This window comes from Schistocerca americana, chromosome 3, assembly GCF_021461395.2.
Source record: "Schistocerca americana isolate TAMUIC-IGC-003095 chromosome 3, iqSchAmer2.1, whole genome shotgun sequence".
Taxonomy (NCBI): Eukaryota; Metazoa; Arthropoda; class Insecta; order Orthoptera; family Acrididae; genus Schistocerca; species Schistocerca americana.
Genome location: NC_060121.1, coordinates 760,947,546 through 760,973,141, shown reverse-complemented (window position 1 = coordinate 760,973,141; position 25,596 = coordinate 760,947,546). Strand labels below are relative to the sequence as shown.

Genomic DNA, 25,596 nt, shown 5'->3' with positions numbered 1-25,596 from the left:
TTATTTGCAGTTGAAGTTGCTGTTAAATTGAGGGAGTTATGTGTAATGAAATGTATGGAGTATGAGATGTTTGAAGTATTGAAGTATGTCATTTAGCACATGAGCAACATCTGTTTGCAAGTTATTTGTAGGTATACATGTTTATCTGAAGTATGCTGAATAAAACAGAAAGTGTAACTCATGAGTAATGAGTAATTCTTGTATCCAATTAGCTGTCAAAGTCAAGTATGTTTGTACTTACATCGAGCTTTAGAAGCAGAATTCTGGCACTGTGTAATGAATAATAAATATCTATATAGCAGATCTGAATTAATGTCAATATAAGAGGAAATATTGTACCTCTCATCTAAGCTTTCTTGACAACAATTCACATTTGGCTGTAATGTTTGGCAAAATGAAATGATCAGTAATTTAAAATTTTCATTGGGTGACCACATTAGTTATAGTGTTGCAAATAGTTACATAAGACATACTTAGTGGTATAATGGAGCATTTAATATTATGGAATCTGTAGAAGTATGGGGGATTGTAAAATAATTGCATAAGTCAAGGAGTAAATGCTATATTTAGTTTTGATATTCAATTTTGCTTGTGCTAAAAACTCAAATGAATAAGTTGTGAATTTCTTCCTTAGCTTTAATGTGTGTTGGCCAAGTGAGTTATAAGTTAGAGTGATAGTAGTATGGACGGCAGGAACCCTGCTGAAAGGACAGCTTACCAAAGTGGTAGCTGGCATTCAATTAGTTGTTTTCTTGTCTTTGCTGTAGCAATTTATAACAAATATGTAGTTAATGACTTGTACAAACCTTTGAAAGTGAAGATTTTTGGTAATTGAATGTAATATAAGTTTATAAAAATATTTACCATGCTATGTTAATTAAGATAGATTGATGTTGTGTGTTACATTGAATATGGACTATAGAGGATTATTGCTGCTAGATAAAAAAACTGTGATTTGGACAATGCCATGTTGGTGAGATGTGATAACCTTTTGTAGAATATTATTGTGGAGGCAGCCCACTACCGGAGTCGAGGGATTATTTGGTGAATTGTAACTTCATTAATTATTTACACTGTGTGTTTTGTTCAGATGTAATAATATCTAATTTTCTTGCCGATTCTTTTACGCCAGAGGCTCCAAAGAAATTTTTGAGGGCGGGGATGTACATGTACATCTACATCTACACTGATACTCCGCAAGCCACCCAACGGTGTGTGGCGGAGGGCACTTTACGTGCCACTGTCATTACCTCCCTTTCCTGTTCCAGTCGCGTATGGTTCGCGGGAAGAACGACTGTCTGAAAGCCTCCGTGCGCGCTCTAATCTCTCTAATTTAACATTCGTGATCTCCTCGGGAGGTATAAGTAGGGGGAAGCAATATATTCGATACCTCATCCAGAAACGCACCCTCTCGAAACCTGGCGAGCAAGCTACACCGCGATGCAGAGCGCCTCTCTTGCAGAGTCTGCCACTTGAGTTTATTAAACATCTCCGTAACGCTATCACGGTTACCAAATAACCCTGTGACGAAACGCGCCGCTCTTCTTTGGATCTTCTCTATCTCCTCCGTCAGACCGATCTGGTACGGACCCCACACTGATGAGCAATACTCAAGTATAGGTCGAACGACTGTTTTGTAAGCCACCTCCTTTGTTGATGGACTACATTTTCTAAGCACTCTCCCAATGAATCTCAACCTGGTACCCGCCTTACCAACAATTAATTTTATATGATCATTCCACTTCAAATCGTTCCGCACGCATACTTCCAGATATTTTACAGAAGTAACTGCTACCAGTGTTTGTTCCGCTATCATATAATCATACAATAAAGGATCCTTCTTTCTATGTATTCGCAATACATTACATTTGTCTATGTTAAGGGTCAGTTGCCACTCCCTGCACCAAGTGCCTATCCGCTGCAGATCTTCCTGCATTTCGCTACAATTTTCTAATGCTGCAACTTCTCTGTATACTACAGCATCATCCGCGAAAAGCCGCATGGAACTTCCGACACTATCTACTAAGTCATTTATATATATTGTGAAAAGCAATGGTCCCATAACACTCCCCTGTGGCACGCCAGAGGTTACTTTAACGTCTGTAGACGTCTCTCCATTGATAACAACATGCTGTGTTCTGTTTGCTAAAAACTCTTAAATCCAGCCACACAGCTGGTCTGATATTCCGTAGGCTCTTACTTTGTTTATCAGGCGACAGTGCGGAACTGTATCGAACGCCTTCCGGAAGTCAAGAAAAATAGCATCTACCTGGGAGCCTGTATCTAATATTTTCTGGGTCTCATGAACAAATAAGGCGAGTTGGGTCTCACACGATCGCTGTTTCCGGAATCCATGTTGATTCCTACATAGTAGATTCTGGGTTTCCAGAAATGACATGATACACGAGCAAAAAACATGTTCTAAAATTCTACAACAGATCGACGTAAGAGATATAGGTCTATAGTTTTGCGCATCTGCTCGACGACCCTTCTTGAAGACTGGGACTATCTGTGCTCTTTTCCAATCATTTGGAACCCTCCGTTCCTCTAGAGACTTGCGGTACACGGCTGTTAGGAGGGGGGCAAGTTCTTTCGCGTACTCTGTGTAGAATCGAATTGTTATCCCGTCAGGTCCAGTGGACTTTCCTCTATTGAGTGATTCCGGTTGCTTTTCTATTCCTTGGACACTTATTTCGATGTCAGCCATTTTTTCGTTTGTGCGAGGATTTAGAGAAGGAACTGCAGTGCGGTCTTCCTCTGTGAAACAGCTTAGGAAAAAGGTGTTTAGTATTTCAGCTTTACGCGTGTCATCCTCTGTTTCAATGCCATCATCATCCCGTAGTGTCTGGATATGCTTTTTCGAGCCACTTACTGATTTAACGCAAGACCAGAACTTCCTAGGATTTTCTGTCAAGTCGGTACATAGAATTTCACTTTCGAATTCAATGAACGCTTCACGCATAGCCCTCCTTACGCTAACTTTGACATCGTTTAGCTTCTGTTTGTCTGAGAGGTTTTGGCTGCGTTTAAACTTGGAGTGGAGCTCTCTTTGCTTTCGCAGTAGTTTCCTAACTTTGTTGTTGTACCACGGTGGGTTTTTTCCGTCCCTCACAGTTTTACTCGGCACGTACCTGTCTAAAACGCATTTTACGATTTCCTTGAACTTTTTCCATAAACACTCAACATTGTCAGTGTCGGAACAGAAATTTTCGTTTTGATCTGTTAGGTAGTCTGAAATCTGCCTTCTATTACTCTTGCTAAACAGATAAACCTTCCTCCCTTTTTTTATATTCCCATTAACTTCCATATTCAGGGATGCTGCAACGGCCTTATGATCACTGATTCCCTGTTCTGTACATACAAAGTCGAAAAGTTCGGGTCTGTTTGTTATCAGTAGGTCCAAGATGTTATCTCCACGAGTCGGTTCTCTGTTTAATTGCTCGAGGTAATTTTCGGATAGTGCACTCAGTATAATGTCACTCGATGCTCTGTCCCTACCACCCGTCCTAAACATCTGAGTGTCCCAGTCTATATCTGGCAAATTGAAATCTCCACCTAAGACTATAACATGCGGAGAAAATTTATGTGAAATGTATTCCAAATTTTCTCTCAGTTGTTCTGCCACTAATGCTGCTGAGTCGGGAGGTCGGTAAAAGGAGCCAATTATTAACCTAGTTCGGTTGTTTAGTGTAACCTCCACCCATAATAATTCACAGGAACTATCCACTTCTACTTCACTACAGGATAAACTACTACTAACAGCGACGAACACTCCACCACCGGTTGCATGCAATCTATCCTTTCTAAACACCGTCTGTACCTTTGTAAAAATTTCGGCAGAATTTATCTCTGTCTTAAGCCAGCTTTCTGTACCTATAACGATTTCAGCTTCGGTGCTTTCTATCAGCGCTTGAAGTTCCGGTACTTTTCCAACGCAGCTTCGACAGTTGACAATTACAATACCGATTGCTGCTTGGTCCCCGCATGTCCTGACTTTGCCCCCCACCCGTTGAGGCTGTTGCTCTTTCTGTACTTGCCCAAGGCCATCTAACCTAAAAAACCGCCCAGCCCACGCCACACAACCCGTGTAGCCGCATGTTGCGTGTAGTGGACTCCTGACCTATCCAGCGGAACCCGAAACCCCACCACCCTATGGCGCAAGTCGAGGAATCTGCAGCCCACACGGTCGCAGAACCGTCTCAGCCTTTGATTCAGACCCTCCACTCGGCTCTGTACCAAAGGTCCGCAGTCAGTCCTGTCGACGATGCTGCAGATGGTGAGCTCTGCTTTCATCCCGCTAGCGAGACTGGCAGTCTTCACCAAATCAGATAGCCGCCGGAAGCCAGAGAGGATTTCCTCCGATCCATAGCGACACACATCATTGGTGCCGACATGAGCGACCACCTGCAGATGGGGGCACCCTGTACCCTTCATGGCATCCGGAAGGACCCTTTCCACATCTGGAATGACTCCCCCCGGTATGCACACGGAGTGCACATTGGTTTTCTTCCCCTCTCTTGCTGCCATTTCCCTAAGGGGCCCCATTACGCGCCTGACGTTGGAGCTCCCAACTACCAGTAAGCCCACCCTCTGGAACTGCCCGGATCTTGCAGACTGAGGGGCAACCTCTGGAACAGGACAAGCAGCCATGTCAGGCCGAAGATCAGTATCAGCCTGAGACAGAGCGTGAAACCGGTTCGTCAGACAAACTGGAGAGGCTTTCCGTTCAGCCCTCCGGAATGTCTTTCGCCCCCTGCCACACCTTGAAACGACCTCCCACTCTACCACAAGTGAGGGATCAGCCTCAATGCGGGCAGTATCCCGGGCAACCACAGTCGTAGTCCGATCAGGGGATGCGTGGGACGAGCTGGCCGTCCCCGACAAACCCCCATCCGGACCCCCACAGTGATGCCCATTGGCAACAGCCTCAAGCTGTGTGACCGAAGCCAACACTGCCTGAAGCTGGGAGCGAAGGGATGCCAACTCAGCCTGCATCCGAACACAGCAGTTGCAGTCCCTATCCATGCTAAAAACTGTTTTGCAAAGAAGGTCTGAACTAATCTACAGAGAGCGCAAACAAATCGACAAAATTTAAACGGTTATTAAAATACAAGATTGCCTAGTAAATGCAGTATTGCTGCTACTTGCGCACTGCTGACACTGCTCGTCGGCGGAAGGAGACTAAGCGAAATTACACTATTCAGGTACTAAAACGCGATGCTACACTCTCAAATACTATAATACGCCCGAAATTTATGAATTAAACAATGCAAGTACCAAAAACACGCAAAGAAATTACGAATTAACCTATGTAACAAATGAGTGAGCTAGGAGTATACGACTTGCTGCTCAGCTGCTTATCCAACGGCGGCAGGGAGCACAATGACTGTGACCAACCGACACTGGCCGTTCAAAACAAAAACAGTAGACAAACGACTACGCGAATTTACACTATTCAGGTACTAAAACGCGATGCTACAACTCTCAAATACTATAATACGCCCGAAATTTATGAATTAAACAATGCAAGTACCAAAAACACGCAAAGAAATTAAGAATTAAACTATGTAACAAATGAGTGAGCTAGGAGTATACGACTTGCTGCTCAGCTGCTTATCCAACGGCGGCAGGGGTCCGTAGGCCCTTACTATAAAATTTGCACTCAGCACAGGTCGATAGGGGGAACAATCGATTGTGTCGTATTGCGAGAGCGAGTGTGGAGTTGAGCCAGTTGCCATGTTGCGGGTGGAGGTGTGTGGAGGTCAGTTGTTGTAATGCAAGGCTTTGACGACAAAGGAAGTTGCCATCGCCGTGGTTAAACCCCTTTGTACTAGAATAATACCGGGAAAGTGAAGAAGTATTGTTACGAAAGTGATAAGTGATATTCTAGTGCCGATATTTTGGTTTCGCGTCTACCGCGCCGGCATCACTTTGGATTGCAGTGTTGGATTGCAGTGTTGGATGCAGTGATGCATTAGCGTGTGATGATAATGGAAAATGAAGAAGCCTGTGCTGAGATTAGCATTATTTAGATATGTATGACGAAGGCAGTGGCTGTCTCCTCCTTTTTGTGTTTTTTGAGACGAATATAGATTCGTAATTAGTGACACTGTGTTGGTGTTTTTCTTATTACCAGACATTTCATTATTACAGTATTGAGAAGGACGAACTGGAAAGTAACAACTTCCGTAGCAGTCAATTCCGATTGCCAGCCCCATTAGGTACACGGTCACATTAAAAATAATTATTGGGCTGCTATTCGATCAGATCAGGTCGGGATAAATAAACGGAGGTGTTACAATTCATTTTGCTAAAATAAAATATAAACAGGTGATAATAAAAGGGAAAAAAATTTAATGAATAAAGATCATAAAAAACTGCGACATTCATAACGGTAGACAAAATTTTTCTTCGCTTTTTCCCAAGTTAACGGATTTGTACACACATTCCAGCTATTGGTTAATACGCAGTTTGGGGTGTGATCACCTTTGGCAGCAATAAAGGCCTGGCAAAGACCGGACATGCTGTGAATGATGTCATCAATCTCCTGTTAGGGCAATAACACCTACTTTTCCTGCAGCGCTGCTCACAAGTCTTGGTAGATGCTGATGTGGTGCAAGCCATCTCGCTAGTGCATCCCAGACATGCCCTACGGGATTCAAATCGGGAGAGCGAGCAGGCCACGACATTCGTGCAATACTTTCCGCTTTCAAAAAAACAACAACCACACTTTCACTGTTAGGTAAGGCATTCTACTCCATCAGTACGAATCCTCGGTCCACAACACCTTGCAACAACCACACACGAGCTCCCAAGTTCTCGCCACAATACATGATAGAGGTTAAACCTTGATGTGTCATCTGTGCAGTCTCATGAAGTGAGTTCGAATACTTGACATAGTCCCGGCCATAACCATTAGGGATCCTCCTGTATTTCGCTCTCTTTCCACAATGTTTGGGCCCCGAAATCGTTTCACGTTCCCTCGAGAAACGAATCCGTCGAGAATCACTCTCCAAATCAAATTTGAATCCATGTGTGAAAAGAGTATTTGCCCACTGTTCGTCGATCCAGGTGACATGCTCACGACTCCTCTCTAGACGCTAGACGTTCTCTTCAGTGAAGATACTTCAGAGGTATGCATACAGCTCATATCCGGCAGTAAAGGACAATCTCTCGAAGACTTGTGTGCACTGTTTGCCGCAATACAGCATCAGTGGATGCTGCAAAGTCAGCTGCCAGATGTCGTGCAATATTGAGGTCCCACCATTGTGTACTTTATGATGTCACGGGTGGACGACTCTGGACTGGTGTTCGATATACAGTTTCGATCTCTGTAAACTGACGTCACATCTAACAAAACAACAGAACGATTCACATTAAGCCATCGAGCCACATTTGTTTTCGACTCTTTTGCTTCCACTCTTCCTATAGCCCTCTGCTGCAGACAATATAGTACCCGTTTCTTCTGTGCCATACCATACTGTCTTTGACTGCGTACGCAGGGATTGTGGGATGTGGGACTAACCGGCAAACACTACCAGTTTGACAGTTGCCCTGACGTCATAGTAGGCGTGGTTGTCTATTGACTAAAATGCCATCATCAATGCAGAACACGATCTTATGGACATCTGTTGACAGTTTGTCTGATTATATCGTGAATTAGACCTAGGATGAGAAATAGCCATTTTTTGCTTTAATTTTGAACATCAAGCTATATTATCGACGTGATAGCCTGGTTTTATACAGGGTTCCGGTACTGTGAAGGCCACTTAGACATACAGCAAAAATGTACTTCAATCTTTACGCAATAAATTACAGGGTGTTGATGTATTCTGTGACCTGTAAAAAGCAGCTAACTGTGTAAATTACAGCAGTGCCCATTAAAAAAAAAACAAGGATATTCATGTGCCACAAGAAATCCACAAAATGCTTCAAATTGCGTCTCCCTGACAGGAAACGTGAGGTGTCAACAGCAAAGAGACCTGTATTAAGCTCTCAGGCATCATCAGCTGAGAACTAATTACATGAGGTGTCCCATGGGGTTCCATCTTACTTTTTTGGGGTAAGCAAATGATGTGTCATCTCTAACATCTTCGAATGCCTAGTATATTATGTTTGCAAGTAAAGAGGCAGTTACGTATAAAATATAGAAACGTTATTGGTTACTACTGTTGTTATCATTAATGATTGGTTCCTAGTCGATTTTTTGTCACTACATGTTCAAACAAAGTTCTATATTCAGCTCAGAACATGTAAGAACTACCCCCCACACCCAGTGTATTCCTACAATATGATTGGCATGGAGAAGAGGCTGACCGCATGAAACTTTTGAGACTACAACTTCATAATAAATTGAAATGGGAGGAGCATGTGACACCAGTACTAAAGCACCTAAACATATTATTTTTAGCATTGTCGACGCTGGTACACATGGGTGACATAAAAATAAAAAAAATGTGTCATATCTCGCTTCTTTTCATTTCATTAAGCCATAGAGGACAGTTTCTTGAGGTAATTCATTTAGCGAAGCTAAACAATTGCCATATTCAAGAGTCTGTATTATAAATTATTTGTTGCATGAACTCAAGAACGTCCAGCGTGGCACATTCAAGGAAATTAGGATGCTAATTATTGTTACCCAGTACATTCATACTTTAAAAATTGCGCATAAGTAATATATCTCATTTTCAAACCAAGCGTTAAGTTCATGAAACGAGTACTGTAAATAAGTTAACTTCATGGAGGTTAAAGTCCCTTGCTTTAGTCCAGAATGATGTCTATTATTCAGGAACCAACATTTTCAAAATCTTCTCGGCAGATATAAAAGTTAGCCATTAACAATAAATTTCAGTCTAAGGAAAACTTAAAATGATATATTAGAGGTGAACTCGTCATAATCCAACAACGAATTTCCTAGCAGATCTTCATAATAAAAAAGTAAATCTGATATAAATTCCAATTTCTTGCGTGTGCATACTCATGAATATTTGAAACTGAGAGAAATATTTTTGAGCCTTTAATATAGCTAAACTCGGTTCACAGAAATGCTTCTTTTGAAAAGATGCAAATAAGTATCTTGTTTTATTCTCGCATTTTAACTTATTAATATCTTATAGCAAACTTTTCTGAGGTATCATTCTGAAGGAATTGTTTTATGAGCTAACGTTTACCTTGATGAAACAAATAGTGTGGCAAAGCACCACCGTAAAGAGCCACACACAATGAGGCCAAATTATCATGAAGAAAATTAGGTAATATAATTCACGTCGTTCTTTGTCAAAGGGTTTTGAAGTTTAACATTCCCATAATTTTAAGAGTGCTATAGGAAGGAGGTGGTCACATATTTGAAGTAACAGCTCACCCTCAAGGAGGTAGGGCTGATGGTTCAGACTCTCATATCAATCTACAAAAGCATGTGTAGCGCAGTATTGGTACCTTCTTGAGAAGCAGTTGAAGACTGCTGCAAATACTCTGTCATCTGTCATGAATGACGGGGGGTGGGGTGGGGGGGGGGGGTTGAGTCTTATGGTCCCATTCATGTGTCGAACAGAATAAAATTAGATAGCAATATATTAAAACAAGAATTGCAAATAACAAGATTGTAACTTGGCAACTTTGGTAGTCGTAGCTAGCACATTAGATGCACCAGGATCTATGCATGGTGTTCGAGCTGAAAGACATGCTGAACCATGTTCCCCTTCCTGCACGGTTGATACAGCACATATTTTTCAGAGTGTTTTCACAAACTGTAAACTGTAATACATTTTCGCAAATTGTAGAACACCATGTACATGTACCCTTGGGAAACTAGTCAAAAGAAATCCTCCACAGTTTGAAAAAGTGAAGATATACCTATAGATTAAACACGAGAAGAAATTATATTATGATACTTGTCACTAAGGCAGTCAGTTGATGATAACATTGTGTTAGATATACAGCCACACAAATATTTGATAATTAGAATATAAACGTAAACTTCTTCTAAAAAGTAGAAGTAATACGTCACAGCAGCCTCAGCTGTAAGGAAAGAAAAGTGGAATACCTGTTTTGTTGCACTTGTTTCACAAGAAATACTTGTAATGGCTAAGGTCAAAACGTCCATTTTTAAGAAAACAGAACCACTGCACTTTTCTATAACACTTACGTGTCCTGTAAAGAGAAGGCCTCAACGTATCGAGATAAATGGTGTCCTTGATCTACGACACATGCACTTCATATCGTTGTTGAGATACCGGCCATTCACAATGTCCCACTCATTTCTTTTGTTGTTGGAAAAACAGATGATACAGTAGATTGCTTACATTCGCGACGATAATGGTTTAAATCCCCACCTTACCATCGAGATTTATATTTCTTGTGATTTCCCTAAGTTGCTTTAGGCAAATGATCGGATGGACGTTATGAAAGGACACGACAGATGTTCTTCCCCTGCCTGAGGTAGTACGCCATGCTTAGCGGCTTTACCGTTGACGAAACAAGAAATCCTCGGATTCCTACCGTTGTTTAAGTCGGATGAGATTGAAATTACATAAATATGCACGTGCACCATTTCCAAATCACGTATGTCTGAGTGGGAATATAAGAGTTAATATGATACCCGATGATGGCGAGTAATATTAGTTCCTTTTTTTAAATGTCAGAAAGTAATATGCATTATTTTGAGGTTTAAGAGGGAACGAAGTAAGTTCGAATTAAATTTTTTGAGATTCTAGATTTAATTATTTTCAGTATATCACACATTCGTAATTACTTTCGTTGGGTCTTGCTGAGGCACCATAGTTCTTGGAGTTCGCAAAACAAAATCTGTGGTACGCAGAACTAACATTCTTTATTATTTATGTCACTATACAAAATATGATAGTTGTCTTCAGAAAAGTTAGTGGTATTTGATAGATAGGATGTCAATCGATCGCTCATTATATATAATCCTTGTGTTTTGGGACCTATGGTGATACTGCTGACAAACTGTAGACGTTCATCGTTTTGAAATATCACGCGGAAGTTCTTTGGGTCTTGAGGCTTGCTTGTATTCCAGCAGTAGATGGCCATTTCATCTAACACGGGGAAGATAAGCAACTGCCCCTTCGGATCCACTGCCATTACTCCACTCTGCCCAGGCAATTCTCCAGGTAGATCACCCTGAAACACATATACCAGTCTTAATCAGAAAGTTACGAACAGATAACAGAAAAAGCTATACCTGTTCCACTCATTTCCGAATACGTTTAGTAATGGTAAGCAACACTTCTATTAGTGTGACAGTTTTGGTCCACCACAGTTTCCACCACCGTAAAGGATATTTTCTCAAATGTGTGACTGTTGGAATGAATATTTCATCAGCAGAATCCAGTACATTGAACAGGATGGTGAATGCCCCACATAAACGCAAGTAACTTCGGATGTACTTCAAGCAAGCTAAAAACATTTATCATAGAGCATCAGCAGCTTTGTAAGTTCGTAAACTGACGATGCTGTTGCACTCATCAAAGGACCATCGTTGGACCATTGTAATAAATAACAGAAACACTTTGACAACATTTTCATTTGATGCAATGAATGGCAGTCTTTCAATGCCTATGGCACAGAGAAATAACGCGATCGTATCTGGTTATAAGACTAGAGGTTAGTTACTAGAGCAAATCGCATCCTAAATGTCTTTAGTGGTAGTACTAAGAAGCGGTAATAATTCGGACGGTTACGCAGTTTCAGTGATAAGTGAGGCGAATGGAGGGCAAATCTGTAGAAAAGTTTCTACGAAGATGCAGGAACACACATATATGACGCTACTTCGACTAAATCTAGAGTAATGGTCCAGCTTTTAGAGCCCTTACGCAGCAAGCTCGGGAACAGAGAATAGGGAAGAATTCAGACACCTAATGTTGGGATCGTAACAGCCCGCCGTAAACCACATGCAAGTGCAATAGAAATATTTGTGGAACTCAAATGGAAATCCTGGAAGAAAGATTATGTCGTCCATGAGAACGACTGTTGGTTAAATGTAGAGAACCGCCATTCGATGGTGTATATGTAGAGTAGAAATTATGTCCTTATTCATATATATGTCTTTCTTTAATTGTCACGAATAATATCATGGATTTCCCTTGGACGATGAAACTTACCACAATCTCGCAGCTGTAAGATGCTTCAAGCTGAATGTGACAAATTTGCTCCTATTCCCAACTGGGATCCTCCATTTACTCCAGTGTCAGCTCGTCTGGTAATTGTCTGAATCTAACCGCTGCAATCCTAGAGGTGGACATTGAAAATAAAACGAAATCCAGACCTCTAACATCCTGATCCACTGCTAGGTATGGAGAATGAAAAATAAAATCATTTAAGTGTTGGTGCACAGGAATACTGCGTTGGTAATGGGAACTCCACTTCTGCAGAAAGAATACTATGAGGATAGTTTTTTGTAACTAGAGGCCTGGGCACTTCTGATTACAATGGAATGTCATAACATGTTATCTTCAACCGTAAGCAAATAACGACAACAGTGTCTTGTAACTAGTCGATGGAATATTTACGTTTGCTAAATAGCTTTCTCATAGATTATAGTGTTAAATTTGGTAGGCAAAAACCTGACAAAACGCATCTAGCTATAGCTGGTTGCACGAGGGATCGTATGATAAGTTGAATGAAAAAATTCAGTCTTTATTGAGTGCTCAAAACAACCAACGATTCCTTCGTTTTGTGCTATGAATCAGACTGTAATTTGTCATTCTCTTAGTGATAACCAAGGGCAAAATTAGTTTTGCTTTCATGCCATGGATCGCAGGAGAACTGTAAACTTTCACGAAATGTCCATTGGTGAACACGAGTGGAATAACGTTGCATAAACGTGAATTTATCCTGGTTAATTAGGTTTTTGTAGACCCAGTGACAGCAGTAACAACCTTACCTTCTATAATCCACATTAAAGGCTCCATACTCTGTCAATAGAGACTGCTGAGATTATGGGAACGCAATTGCCCGACACTCGTTGTGTAGAACTTAGTACAGTCCACTTGACTTATTTTGTACCTGGCCTTTATCGTATATTTCACTAAGGTTCCCGGAAACAGAAGGGTATATATGCCAGAAACTGGGCATCACATGAGTACAAAAATTCTCTCCGTGTGGATGTGTTTCACATACTGTGCGACAGCGGAACCGATGTGACGTTACCTGCATCTTGATATCCAAAACATCCCCATCTTTTGCATCCAGGACGACCTGCTTATTAGCAAAACCCTGGATGTTGCTGGCGAACGCCTGGAAGTAGAGTCTCCCGTTGCATCTCTCCTCGGCCGTCACTCCTTTGAGGCCGTCTGGCAGGTTGTAGGATGGACCTCCCGCCTTAGTGAAGAGGTAGCTGGGCTTGGGGTGGAAGTACTGGCTCTGCAGGTGTTTGGAGGCTCTGGTGGTGAGGTCCGTCACCGACAGTACGTTGCCTCTGGTGTCAGAGCTGTACGCCGTCAAGGTATACTCTGGGCACTCGTCCACCTGAAAACAAACTCGTGTCTCAGATACGTCCTTTACCACAGTGGTCACCCGTGTTCTAAAGTACTGCAGTGCTTTCGTTAAATAACTTTCAACTGATTGGCATAACAGCTTGTATAACTAACTGAAAAATAACAGCAAACCTCTTTCAATAAAACAATTAGACTGGATAATTAAACGTTTCCAAAAACTATGTTTGCCTGTTGCGACGGTACAAACCCCCGTTACTAGATAAATATTTCTAGCATGCAAGGATTGCTTTGTGGAGAGCGAGCGCACTACATGATGCGTGATTCGCGGATGCGCGTGGCGCGCCTGCGCGAAATTTGCAACGGTCTGTGTGATGTCTCTGCCACCGGGCGGCCACGTGGCCCACAACTTGGGGCATTTGGTTTTTCTCGCATTACGCGAAAACTATGTAACTTACGGTGAAGAGCGATGCGGCAGTGGATTGTGGTCAGCAATATGCACCTTCTGAAAGCTCGATCTTTATTTCATGTCACGAGAAGCAAAAGCTATAGTAACCTCAAAATCGGTTAATATCACGAATACTGAAAGGTTAATAAAAATAGTAAATAACAACTTACAGGGATGAGGAAGCACTCATTAAAATCGTCTCGTCATAGCGGATCGAGTGCCATAGTCATATGTTAAGATTCATAAATAATCAAACCCGTAAAGAGCAATAAACAAAGTTTGAGAGAAAAACGTTTATAAAATGCAATAGAAAATTCATGACGTAAAGAACGGCACTATATAATACTTTGGTTGGCATCACACGTATTTTAAACTAGTTAAGTTATACGATACACTTGCAATAGTTTTCATTGTTTGCAAATTATTATTAACATTTATCGCCCATAATTAATTAATTATTATAGATATTAAGATTTTGAGCTGCGCAATGTGTAGATCGCTATAGGTTACGTCTAAAACCGGTGCTACATGCAGTTCTGTGTTAAAACTTTGCAGCATAGATGTAAACAAACTAATTTGCGCTAAGTGGCGAAAATTTGCAAAAGCTAAAACTTTATTTACCGTCTATAGAATAATCCTAGAAATTAATTTAAAACAGTAAGTAAGATGCACTATTTAGCGCGGTTCCGAAGATGTACTTTTTTCTGTCGATGGATGTATGTATCAAAATTTGTGACCTTAACTGGTGAGATTGGTACTTAAATAACCAGGAGGGTTGACGTCCGAGCCTATATGAGCGAACGGCCATCTTGGCCAGTGGTCAGACGTTGGTCAGTCGTTTTGGAGGGTGGGTGGCGAGCAAGCCCCACTGATGATCGCCCATGTGGTCGTTAGAGAATTCTTTTTCGCACCGATTTATTTAGACAAAGAGTATTGTTTCATAGTGCAAGTGTGCAAGCAAATATTTGGTGAACTGGAAATGCTACGTTTATTTGGTTGGCGAACTGTGATTCCGCGCCAAAACTGTTAGAACAAAGAGGACAGTGGGAATGGTGGTTCTGTTCGAATTATTTGAATAATTTTCGTTTGTAGCCGCCTACATTACTGCTATTGGGGGCTCGGAGTCAAAATTATTATTAAAGTAAAACTTTAAATTGTCTCACCAGTGCTAATGTCATTGTGTGAAAGAAAAGGGACTATGCCAATAAATAGTGATTGAACTGCGTCGTGAAAAACTGATTTTAGTATAATAATCGCCTAATTCTGTACATATGTCTGAGTGAATAATTAATTCAAAAACTATAAGAAATGTGCGGATGTGGAAGTGTGCTAATGCGCCAAGTGTGGAAATCATCCCCTGAGACTTACGTGAGAGCCAACATTTGCAATAACATTTCTTAACCAACAATTTGTATATGCGCTTCTTCTTTATTTTACCGCCCCGACGCACTGTCATTTCAAGTTGATGTCCAATCAAAATTGACAATAGGTGGAGGTGAATCCCAGTTCTCTCAACTACACATCCACTCTCTTAGCCAGTCGGATAATAAAAAATGGTTCAAATGGCTCTGAGCACTATGGGACTCAACTTCTGTGGTCATCAGTCCCCTAGAACTTAGAACTACTTAAACCTAACTAACCTAAGGACATCACACACATCCATGCCCGAGGTAGGATTCGAACCTGCGACCGTAGCAGTCCCGCGGCTCCGGACTGCGCGCCTAGAACCACTAGACCACCACGACCGGCTGGATAATAAAGGATTATCGTCTACGTAAAATAAACACTTAAAGGAATGACAAGAAAGCATACTCCGTTGTATTTAGGTTTAGTCCAGTTTCAAAATTTTGTTTAAATAACAGCTAGTTCTGAGGACAGATTTAATGACGGCAGTAAGACATAAATATTTTACGTTGCAAGTAGGAACCATATTTTGAGGCAGCTCTCGCAGTGAGTTGTGCCCCTGCTGATTCAAATTTCACAGCACACTGATCCGTGAGCAGAATTTAGTAGGTATGTCAGCGTGAGTCACCAGTAAAGGCCGAAACGGGCAGGGAGTACACACGGACAAGAAAAAAAAAATCCCGGATTTGTTCCGGATCTCCCGGTTAAAAACGCACTTTTCCCCACGTGGAAATACACTTCTTCCAAGGTGAAAATACCCTTTTTCCTTGATAAGTGACTGTGTGCTTTCCCTCCGAGCTATAAAAACATCAATCCTTTGAATGGTTTTATACACCAGCGAGAACTTCGCGGCACTTAAGAAAACGAAACTCGGCAAGGGGGGAAAAAAGGAACGCGTTTTGGAATGATCTTTGATGTGCAGCAACATGTACGCTGCATATTTTCTGATTAGGAAAGTATATATTCGAGTTCCACCAAACACAGCACGTTAGTTTCCAAAGTATTGAAACAGAGATTGCAATGCGCTATTGTAAGCCAATCATAGGTCATATTACGTGTTCTCGCCAGCCAATTACAGAAGATATTCAGAGCATAGGACACGTGATGTAGTCAGCCAATAACATCATCACTGTTAATTAGCGTGAACGCACAAACAGGAAAAGGTAATGGTTTAAATTATACATTGTGTAGCTAAAAGAAAAGTTAAGCTTTCACATATAGTACTCGTCTTGAAGAATAACAAGCTACAAAAAACGTAAGCTAACACTTATAACATTGGTCCTTTTAGCATGTGTTACACTTTAAGATTCATCACACAAATGTACGAGTAAAATTTTAAAAAGTGGCGTTAATGTCTGGTCTTCTGTGGCCGAAATTATTCCAAGCGGCTGCTCCAGAATTTTTTTAAGTTTAAAATGAGAGTCAAACACTTTGTGATTTACGAAATTCATTGCACGTTCTCACACGTAACATAGTTCACCTCGCGTAAAAGCAAATTTTCTTTCAAAATAACTCTTTCTGAAAAACCATTCCCAGTACTTTACCGCGAACTCTTAGACATGGGTTCGTTTCAGCAGTCGCCAGAGAGCAAGTCTTACATTACGTCATAAAAGAAATAGGACATCAGAGGTTACTCGAAGGGCATAGGAATTTCGTAAACCATACTGAAATGCATAATTCGGCTTATAGGACACATTCACATGTCCAGATTCACAATGAAGTAGGTACTAACCTCATATGAAGCTTCTCAGTGCGCTTTTCTGGAAGCTAATTTTCTTGAAGTACCAGTACTGTATTGTCTCATGTTTGATTCTGTATTTCGACATAATGCGATACAGGCCAGAATATGAAAATGTACACTTGAAATTCAGTGAACAGTTGAAACTATTTAATACTGTGGAATCAAACGCTTCGTTTCTTATAGATTGACTGCATCTGCGCAAAACATCAATAAAAGCCACATTTATTTAGCACACAGGCAAAGAAAACTTAATTTTTGTGCAAGGCGATTAATGCATGACTGCGAAAAACGTGGAAATAAAATATAATCAGAAAACTAAAACTAATAACAGCCTTCCGTAATTATATGCATGTATTTTAATTCACTTGATAGCTACCGGCCACAGAAATATGTTCTGTTTTCATTTGACGAGTGAACTGTAAACGAAGAGGAAATCAGGAAACATAAAAATCACTAAACGTGAACGCGGGTCACTATTCCCCCCCCCCCCCCCTCCCCACACACTAAAACCCTGACTGCTCTGCACATGCGCGCTGGCCAGAAAAATTTTTCTGTGCTTCTTGCTATTGCTACAGCAGACATCAAGTAGTCAGAAAGGGTAGAGGGCCTTGCTCGTAAGCCAGTCAACTGCGCATGCGTATGAGCTGGCTGACAACTGCTCTAAACGAACTTAATGTAAACAGTTGTGACGTCATGCTCATCGGAAGCAGTTTGCTGTTGTGAAGTATTCCATAGTCTTCGTCCTAAGGCCTTTGACACATTTTTGTGTTTCTGAGTTCTTACCAGTCAAAATTATAAAAATTTAACTGAAAGCTAAAACAATGAATAAAATTCCCGGGGATCTAGAAAATTTCTGAGTTTTTCCCGGTTTTCTCCGGGATAAAATAATTCCCCGGTTTTTCGGATTTCCCGTTTGTCCCGGAGCGTGTACACCCTGTATCTGCATCGGGAGAGGTGTACTTTGTTAGCGTGCTATTAAGAGTAGACGTGTACTCCGGGAGTAATAAGGTTAATCCTTGATAGTAATGTGTCTGTCAGCAGCCACAATTTCTGGCTCCTAGAACAGTGACACGCATGCATTTTGGTGACTTTGGGTTATTGTTGTTGGCCTTGCATGGGTTTAGGGAACACAACCTTCAGCTGCCCCATACAGGTTACGTACAGGAGCGAAAATAAACGTTCTTTACTCTGCTCCTCACCCTCCACGTTTGCACTACATACTCAGTTCTTGAGGATTGGAGTGGATTCTAGCCCTGCACATTTAATCCTTTTATGTGGCTATCATTGTTCTCAGTGTTTACCGTCGCACCAGGATAGTACATTTACAAATTGCGAACATCCTGACGAGTTCATAAGCAACAGGTGTTCATGAATTTAGGACATATACAACTCGGCCATCAAATTCTTCGAATGAAGGAAATCAGAAACAACCGAGATGAGATGGTACCAGCAAATAAGAAAAAAAGGTTACACTGCTTGTTTACGTTAGTAACCCAGGAACCAACAATCAGGATGCATCCTCTACTTTCAAGGAATAATGCTCATATTACTGGTTTTTTCTATGCCAACATTTCCTCAGTCTCAATATAACATTACCAGATGCTATAGCCTATGGAAACATCATAGCTAAGGGGGAGGGGGAGGGGATCAGGGACACCCATCATAATTCCGCAGCCTCTACAACGTTAGACGTTATCACTGAGGAAGGCTAATATCTCACTCGTCGCGTCTATCACTGTTTTCAGCGGCCTGTAATTGAGAACAATCCGACAAAAATTCCCATGGTTGCTAAAACAGTTACGTCAGTTATGGAAGAACTAGGGTGGGTATCTGATATATCTGTTTATTTACTTATTTGTTTATTTAACCAGACCTGATTTGGGTCGTCTGGCCATGACTTACACTGGACCAAAGTTTCACACATACAGTAGCTTTTTTACGTCATATTTACCTGAGGAATAACAATTTTCATATGACAAGCAGTATTAAAGTAGTTTGAGTGCCTATAGCGACGATGGGAGTAAATAATACTTACTGTTAACTAATGAGAGTATTGGTGACAGTTCTCTTGCTACTACTTTTACTGGTTCCATTAATAATGGTGGTTGAGATAATAATGACAATAATAAAAATGGAAGTACCAGGTAAAAAAATAATTTATAACTATACAAAACAGATGTTTTCTGATGTAGCGAGTTCTGGGGAAAGGAAATGTAAGGTGACTACACCAGCAAAGAATACTGGAAAAAATCTGGTTGGCTGAAACAAGAGTGTACAATGAAGGGTAAAGAGTGACTACAAGGCCAATTGTGGTCATCATTGTTGCTTTATTGGATATGTCATTAGCAATGTTCTGAAGCTGTAATTGTCATGCAGATCTCTAATGTAATGTAGAAGTTCATTACAAAGATAGGTGCCTGCTACTGAGAAGGACTTCGACAAGCTGTTTGGCCAATGGTGTAGGACAGAGAGAATTTTGTGCTGATGGGAACGGGGGTTTCCGCCATGTGGTCATACAAGAGCGTTAAGGTCGAGGAGATGAACGAGTGACAGTGTAAATCGATGACACAGTAGAGAAGACATAGGGTATGGAAACCGCTGCGCTTGTGTGCACGCAGCCGGGATAGCTGTGCATATGATGGTGAAACGTGATTAAAAAATTCGAACATAACAACAATAACGAACACAGGCATTCATAATCAATTCGAACCGCTCGAAGCTTCCATGAGAAAGATATTGTGTTTGCCCCAGTTTGTTTTCCAGGTCATGAGGAAAGAGCTTTTTATATTTTTGTATGGCATGGAAAAGTGCTTATGCCTTCTTGCACACTGCAGTTACGCGATCATTCCAATTTAGATGTCTATCTTTCATTAGTCCTAGACACTTCGCTGAGAGAGATAAACTTATATTTGACCCATGGTAGGGATTCTCTATATATTGTGTTAATGAACTTAGAATGAGCAACTAGTGCCGTTTACATTTTGTATGGCTTGCGATTTGACTCTGTAATCTGTGCCCATTTTGATAATGCATATTGGTCGATACTGAGGTCCTCAATAGCTTTATTCAGGTTTATTGGCCTTTGACTTAGATTCAACTGCAGGCCATCAGCGTACGTGTGGTATCTGCAGTAGGGCAAAGCTGATTACGCTTTGTTGACATAACTGTATAATGAAAAAGTACTGGTCCTAATACCGAATCCTGAGGGACGCCCGATATTGCTTTCCTCCACTGTTACTGTACCGGCGTAACGACAAACGCCGATACGACGGTGAAGAATGGAAGAGCAGAGAAGGCTGTGAGACGACGCCAGCCAACAGTACGCTGATTAGGACGACACCAAGACAGGAGCGGCATCTGTACGAATAAAAGCGCGGCACCGCGTAGCCGCTGCCGGAGTAGAGGACAAGATGTCTTACAAACGCTTCAGCAGTGATTTATGAGGTGTTTTGTTTTGCTTGCATTGAAATTGTAAATACCAAAGGACGTTGATTATTTGCATGTCGCCATTTACTTGTGACACACCTTTGTGAATATGCGAAGTTAAGTATTGTCAATTTAATTTACTGTAATATGATTTGCTTGAATTGTTGTCTAGCGATCCGAGAAAACAGCTTCCTAGGCACCCTATATTAGACGAGTGTTCAGGATACTGCAGTTACTTTATGGTGCAAGACATGGCGCTTCGCTAGCGAGACGCAAGGAATGAGCTAAACCATAGCACTGCATTTTTCAAGAAATTTTGGCTGTTTAGTTTGGCAAGTAAAATGTCGAAGTTGAAGGTGTCAGTGGCTTTATAGAATTCTAATAAGCATATGATAGCCGGTCCTTATACATCCTTGCAAGCTTCTGGTCATCTCCTGCGTTTAATCTGATTTGTATTCGTCTAGTTAGGTACTTTATTAGCGGGCCGCGGAGAAAAATACGATAGCGAATCAGCTATGTAATGGAAAGTCTCAGAGCGTATATCCCTGATGAATTTATAAAATGTAGCTCTTCCTTAATGTCTGCACCGTGTTATTGCTTGAAAAGGGGACTACACTCCTTGTGGAACTGTAAACAAGTGCCTGAAAAAGAAACAAAAAAACCACGGGAACAGATACGATTAAAATTTTGTAAAACTTTGGCTGCCCCTACTTTACTGAATAGAAACGAGTCATGGGACAGTAAAAGGACGTATAATAGAAGGGACGAAATTAAGAACAGTGATATTAGGAATGAAATAACATCTATTGATTACATAGCGGAATGAATACTTCAGCAGGGTGTGTAGTTAAAGGCTACCTCTCATAATCATTAGATACAAAAATATAAAGAGAGAAGAGGTAGAGGAAATACTTGGAAAATATGTGTTTCGGCAAGATGCAGATGTATAACTCTTGAAGTGCACAAGAAGACTATTAGTCAGCAAGCGGGTATCTTAATTTTATAATTTCTCAAGCAAAAAAAGAAGGTTATTCTAAAAAAATAATTTCTTTCCCAATAAATACTCACCCAGAAATAGTTGTAATACGAGTTGCAGGGTGCGTTCTCAGTAAATATGGAGATCATGGGCTCATCAGTCAACAGGTCGAAGACGGTTATTTTGGATTGACACACTTGTTTGGGACTCGTTGTAACGTCCAACACACTGTTGTCGAGGACGAATAGCACAGTATCATCCGACCATATTTTCTGAAACAGACGGTCAGTGAAAGAACTCACAGCTGAGACTGACGACCACAGATGTTTGGACGAGAGTCGTTGATTACTGCGTGGAGGAAATGATTACTCACTCTGGTCCTTACATGGTATGTTGTTTGCTGTTTACTATATAAGTAACCCTCACAAAAATGAGAGAAGAAACCATGATGAGAAGAGTTTTCGTGAGTTATCGACTGAAATTAATATAGCGAGAATGAGAGACAGTTCTGAAAGGAATGCGATCCTCTAGTTACAATGAGGACAATTTTTTGAAAAAATTCGATTTTAAGGTAAAATACAAACGAAGGCAATTACGAATGTAAGAAGAAGTTGACTTCTGTGCTAGTAGAAGATAAAGTGTCCTAAAATATATTGAAGAATGTACACGCAGCCGAAGTTGCGAAGGAATAACGAGTAGACCGGTATATTCTGAAGATTATTTCCTCATCGAGGGAAATTTTTGATTACTGATTTATATATTTACTTACACATTCATTTTACCTAGTAAAATTAAGACACCGCCTTTCATATGCAATCACATTTCTTTGGATTTGATATATCAATATGAATATAACCAGTTATAAACGCAATCTTACTATTAAGAACAAAAGTAGTTACAATATTTGTCATAATCATTGCTATATTTTCAATTAATATTGTGATAAAAAAGTTTTGCTCGCTGAACTAAATGCTAACAACAAGATAGGGCAGAAGCACTGGAAACATTTATTGAGTACAAGTTATTATTTCCGAAAAGAAAATTGATAAAAGTCAGACAGAATGCATAATGAGGGAAAAACGTGGGGGATCGAAGAAAAGGAAAGAGAGTACGAGATATAGATCAAAATGCCAGGAACAGTTCAGCACAGAGATTGCACGTCTGCAGAGTACTTCATATCCCCACAAGTTGTTACAGTTACAGAGATAAGGTGACAGTTACCTGTGGTCATCACTGATATTTTCTGCAACATATACATATTTGAGTCTCCAACATAACATAATATGCTAAATAACGCATCTCCCACAATACGAGAAGCAATCTTAGATTCCTGTTTCACCATTAAATGCAACAATTACGTCCACTACACATGGGTTATCTTCTTGTAGTTTCCATATGAACCGTAATCAAATTCCTAAACTTATTTGACAAATCCCACGGTCGTCACAAATCCATCTCCTTCCACTTGCTCCCTGACTATCCTACTTTTTGTAGACATTAGCACAGCTGAGTTATTGATTTTATTGTCTTTCGGTGACCTGCTTGGACATGATTAGCATGAAGCAATAACAAATATGTAGGAATAACAAATATGATAAATGTATTTCTAACAAGGATTCTTACATGTTACGTCGTATCCCAAAACCTGTTTAGGGTCGTAGCGCCCGGTGGCCCTCAGTTCCTTTTCCAACGTCCCATCGTCTCCGAAGTCGAATTCGAGCTCTTTGGCGGCCTTGATGGTGACCAGCAGCGGCTCCTCGGAAGCGCCCTTGCTCCTCGCCACTGGGGATGCCTTGCCGGCCCTGTGGGCCGCTCTGACTCGACCGCCGTGCCTCGTGGCGTGGCTTGGCTTGTGGTGAGCGTCACCAGCCGCCACCAGCAGCAGCACCAGTAACGCAAACATCGACATGCGAGGTCCCATCTCGTAACGGTCTGTGAATATTTTGCATATGAGATTCAGTACCCCATCAAAATTAACTAGCGGGAAACGCGCAGTAAAGATCACTGTAGATGTGACATTGGCTTAGTCCTCAGAGCGTGCATAGAATATTTAGTGTCGATTTTTGTGACTGCGTTAAGCTCTAGGCTATTCGTTCATTCCAGTGTTCATTATAGATTAGACGATGCAGTCTCGACAAATGTTCCTTTAACAAGTTCCAGCAATAGTATTCGGAATAAACACATCATCTTGCGTTATAGCTTCAATGTGGCATATTTTCTGTCGCATACAAGTTATTTTTCACGTCAATGGCTGTCACACCATTTGACCGACGTAGTTTTTTATGGAACTATAATCTATTCGAAGTAATTACAAATAGCCCGCAAAGAAGGCTTTTACGTCATAACATAGGTGGAACTTGATCGAACAGTAATAAGATACTGGCTCGTCAATCTACTGTCCCGCCGTCAGGAGAAAACGTACCACAACTGTACTAAATGAAAGAAAACAAGTAATCTCGTAATTCGAATATTATTCATATGCTTATTAGTATGATACCCAATTCAAGTGTTCAAAATATTGATCTTTAGCATTAATAGATAAAACACAGAAATTCCGGCGAAACAATAGTGCCTGTCTCATCAAAGAAATATCTTAGAGAGCTGTCGATGTTTCATTGCTCTATTGTTTCCATTTCCCTCTTCGGCAAAAGGGCGCTGATGCCAAATGTAGCCTTCTACACGTCATTCTTCCTAAGAAGGACTTTAATTATTTCTGTTGATCGGGGCGGGGGGGGGGGGGGGGACATTCGTGGTATAGGTACCAAATGGATCATCTTTCAATAACAGAATATATGTTGGGAACTGCAGATTCGTCAGTAAAACAGCGACCAATTATGTCATTTCCGGAGGCCCCCACCACACCTTTACAGACCAAGGTCGTTTACCCTCTTCTCTCTGCCTGCTTGTGTTATGAACAGAACAGTATAGTGTATTTGAGATATATTTGTCAACCTTCGGAAAAAAAATTGCAGAGGGACAATTTGTTGTTTTCGCAGTCACCAATCTGCCATGGACCAAAAATGACGAAAGCATGAAATTCATTGCGTTGTACTGTTGTGTTCGTAGAATACTTCTTTGAATTCGCTCGCACACTCAAGCTGGCCCTTAGTATCATGTGGATTAACTAAAAGTGTAGTGACATTTATTTCCTCAGTTCTTCTTCGTAGTAAGCGTAATTTATTCTAGACACAATCGCCTACTTGAACTTTTTTACATTGTATTCAAGGCCAGATCGTGAGTGCTTAGCTGGATCAGGATACATTTCTACATATGACCTCACTGCTGCTCTAACACCTTGGCGACATTCGCTGTAAACGGGAAATACACTCCTGGAAATTGAAATAAGAACACCGTGAATTCATTGTCCCAGGAAGGGGAAACTTTATTGACACATTTCTGGGGTCAGATACATCACATGATCACACTGACAGAACCACAGGCACATAGACACAGGCAACAGAGCATGCACAATGTCGGCACTAGTACAGTGTATATCCACCTTTCGCAGCAATGCAGGCTGCTAATCTCCCATGGAGACGATCGTAGAGATGCTGGATGTAGTCCTGTGGAACGGCTTGCCATGCCATTTCCACCTGGCGCCTCAGTTGGACCAGCGTTCGTGCTGGACGTGCAGACCGTGTGAGACGACGCTTCATCCAGTCCCAAACATGCTCAATGGGGGACAGATCCGGAGTTCTTGCTGGCCAGGGTAGTTGACTTACACCTTCTAGAGCACGTTGGGTGGCACGGGATACATGCGGACGTGCATTGTCCTGTTGGAACAGCAAGTTCCCTTGCCGGTCTAGGAATGGTAGAACGATGGGTTCGATGACGGTTTGGATGTACCGTGCACTATTCAGTGTCCCCTCGACGATCACCAGTGGTGTACGGCCAGTGTAGGAGATCGCTCCCCTCACCATGATGCTGGGTGTTGGCCCTGTGTGCCTCGGTCGTATGCAGTCCTCATTGTGGCGCTCACCTGCACGGCGCCAAACACGCATACGATCATCATTGGCACCAAGGCAGAAGCGACTCTCATCGCTGAAGACGACACGTCTCCATTCGTCCCTCCATTCACGCCTGTCGCGACACCACTGGAGGCGGGCTCCACGATGTTGGGGCGTGAGCGGAAGACGGCCTAACGGTGTGC

General features: G+C 41.4%; 1 protein-coding gene across 1 annotated transcript; it reads right to left on the bottom strand.

Moving 5' to 3' along the window:
- LOC124606378 lies at window positions 1–23,367 on the bottom strand. The gene is made up of 4 exons (XM_047138360.1): window positions 23,077–23,367; window positions 13,168–13,485; window positions 10,967–11,139; window positions 1–19 (listed from the first exon to the last, which is right to left on the bottom strand). The coding sequence occupies exons 1-4, from the start codon at window positions 23,365–23,367 to the stop codon at window positions 1–3; spliced, it is 801 nt and encodes a 266-aa protein (XP_046994316.1).
- Window positions 23,368–25,596: the final 2,229 nt, after the last annotated feature.

Excerpts from the sequence above, each read along its gene's own strand:
- LOC124606378 (XM_047138360.1), bottom strand. The coding sequence starts at position 23,367 with ATGGGACCTCGCATGTCGATGTTTGCGTTACTGGTGCTGCTGCTGGTG. Across the intron at positions 13,486-23,076 it reads AACAGGTTTTGGGATACGAC|GTGGACGAGTGCCCAGAGTA; the intron begins GTAACATGTAAG and ends GTTTGTTTTCAG. Across the intron at positions 11,140-13,167 it reads TTTTGGATATCAAGATGCAG|GGTGATCTACCTGGAGAATT; the intron begins GTAACGTCACAT and ends TATGTGTTTCAG.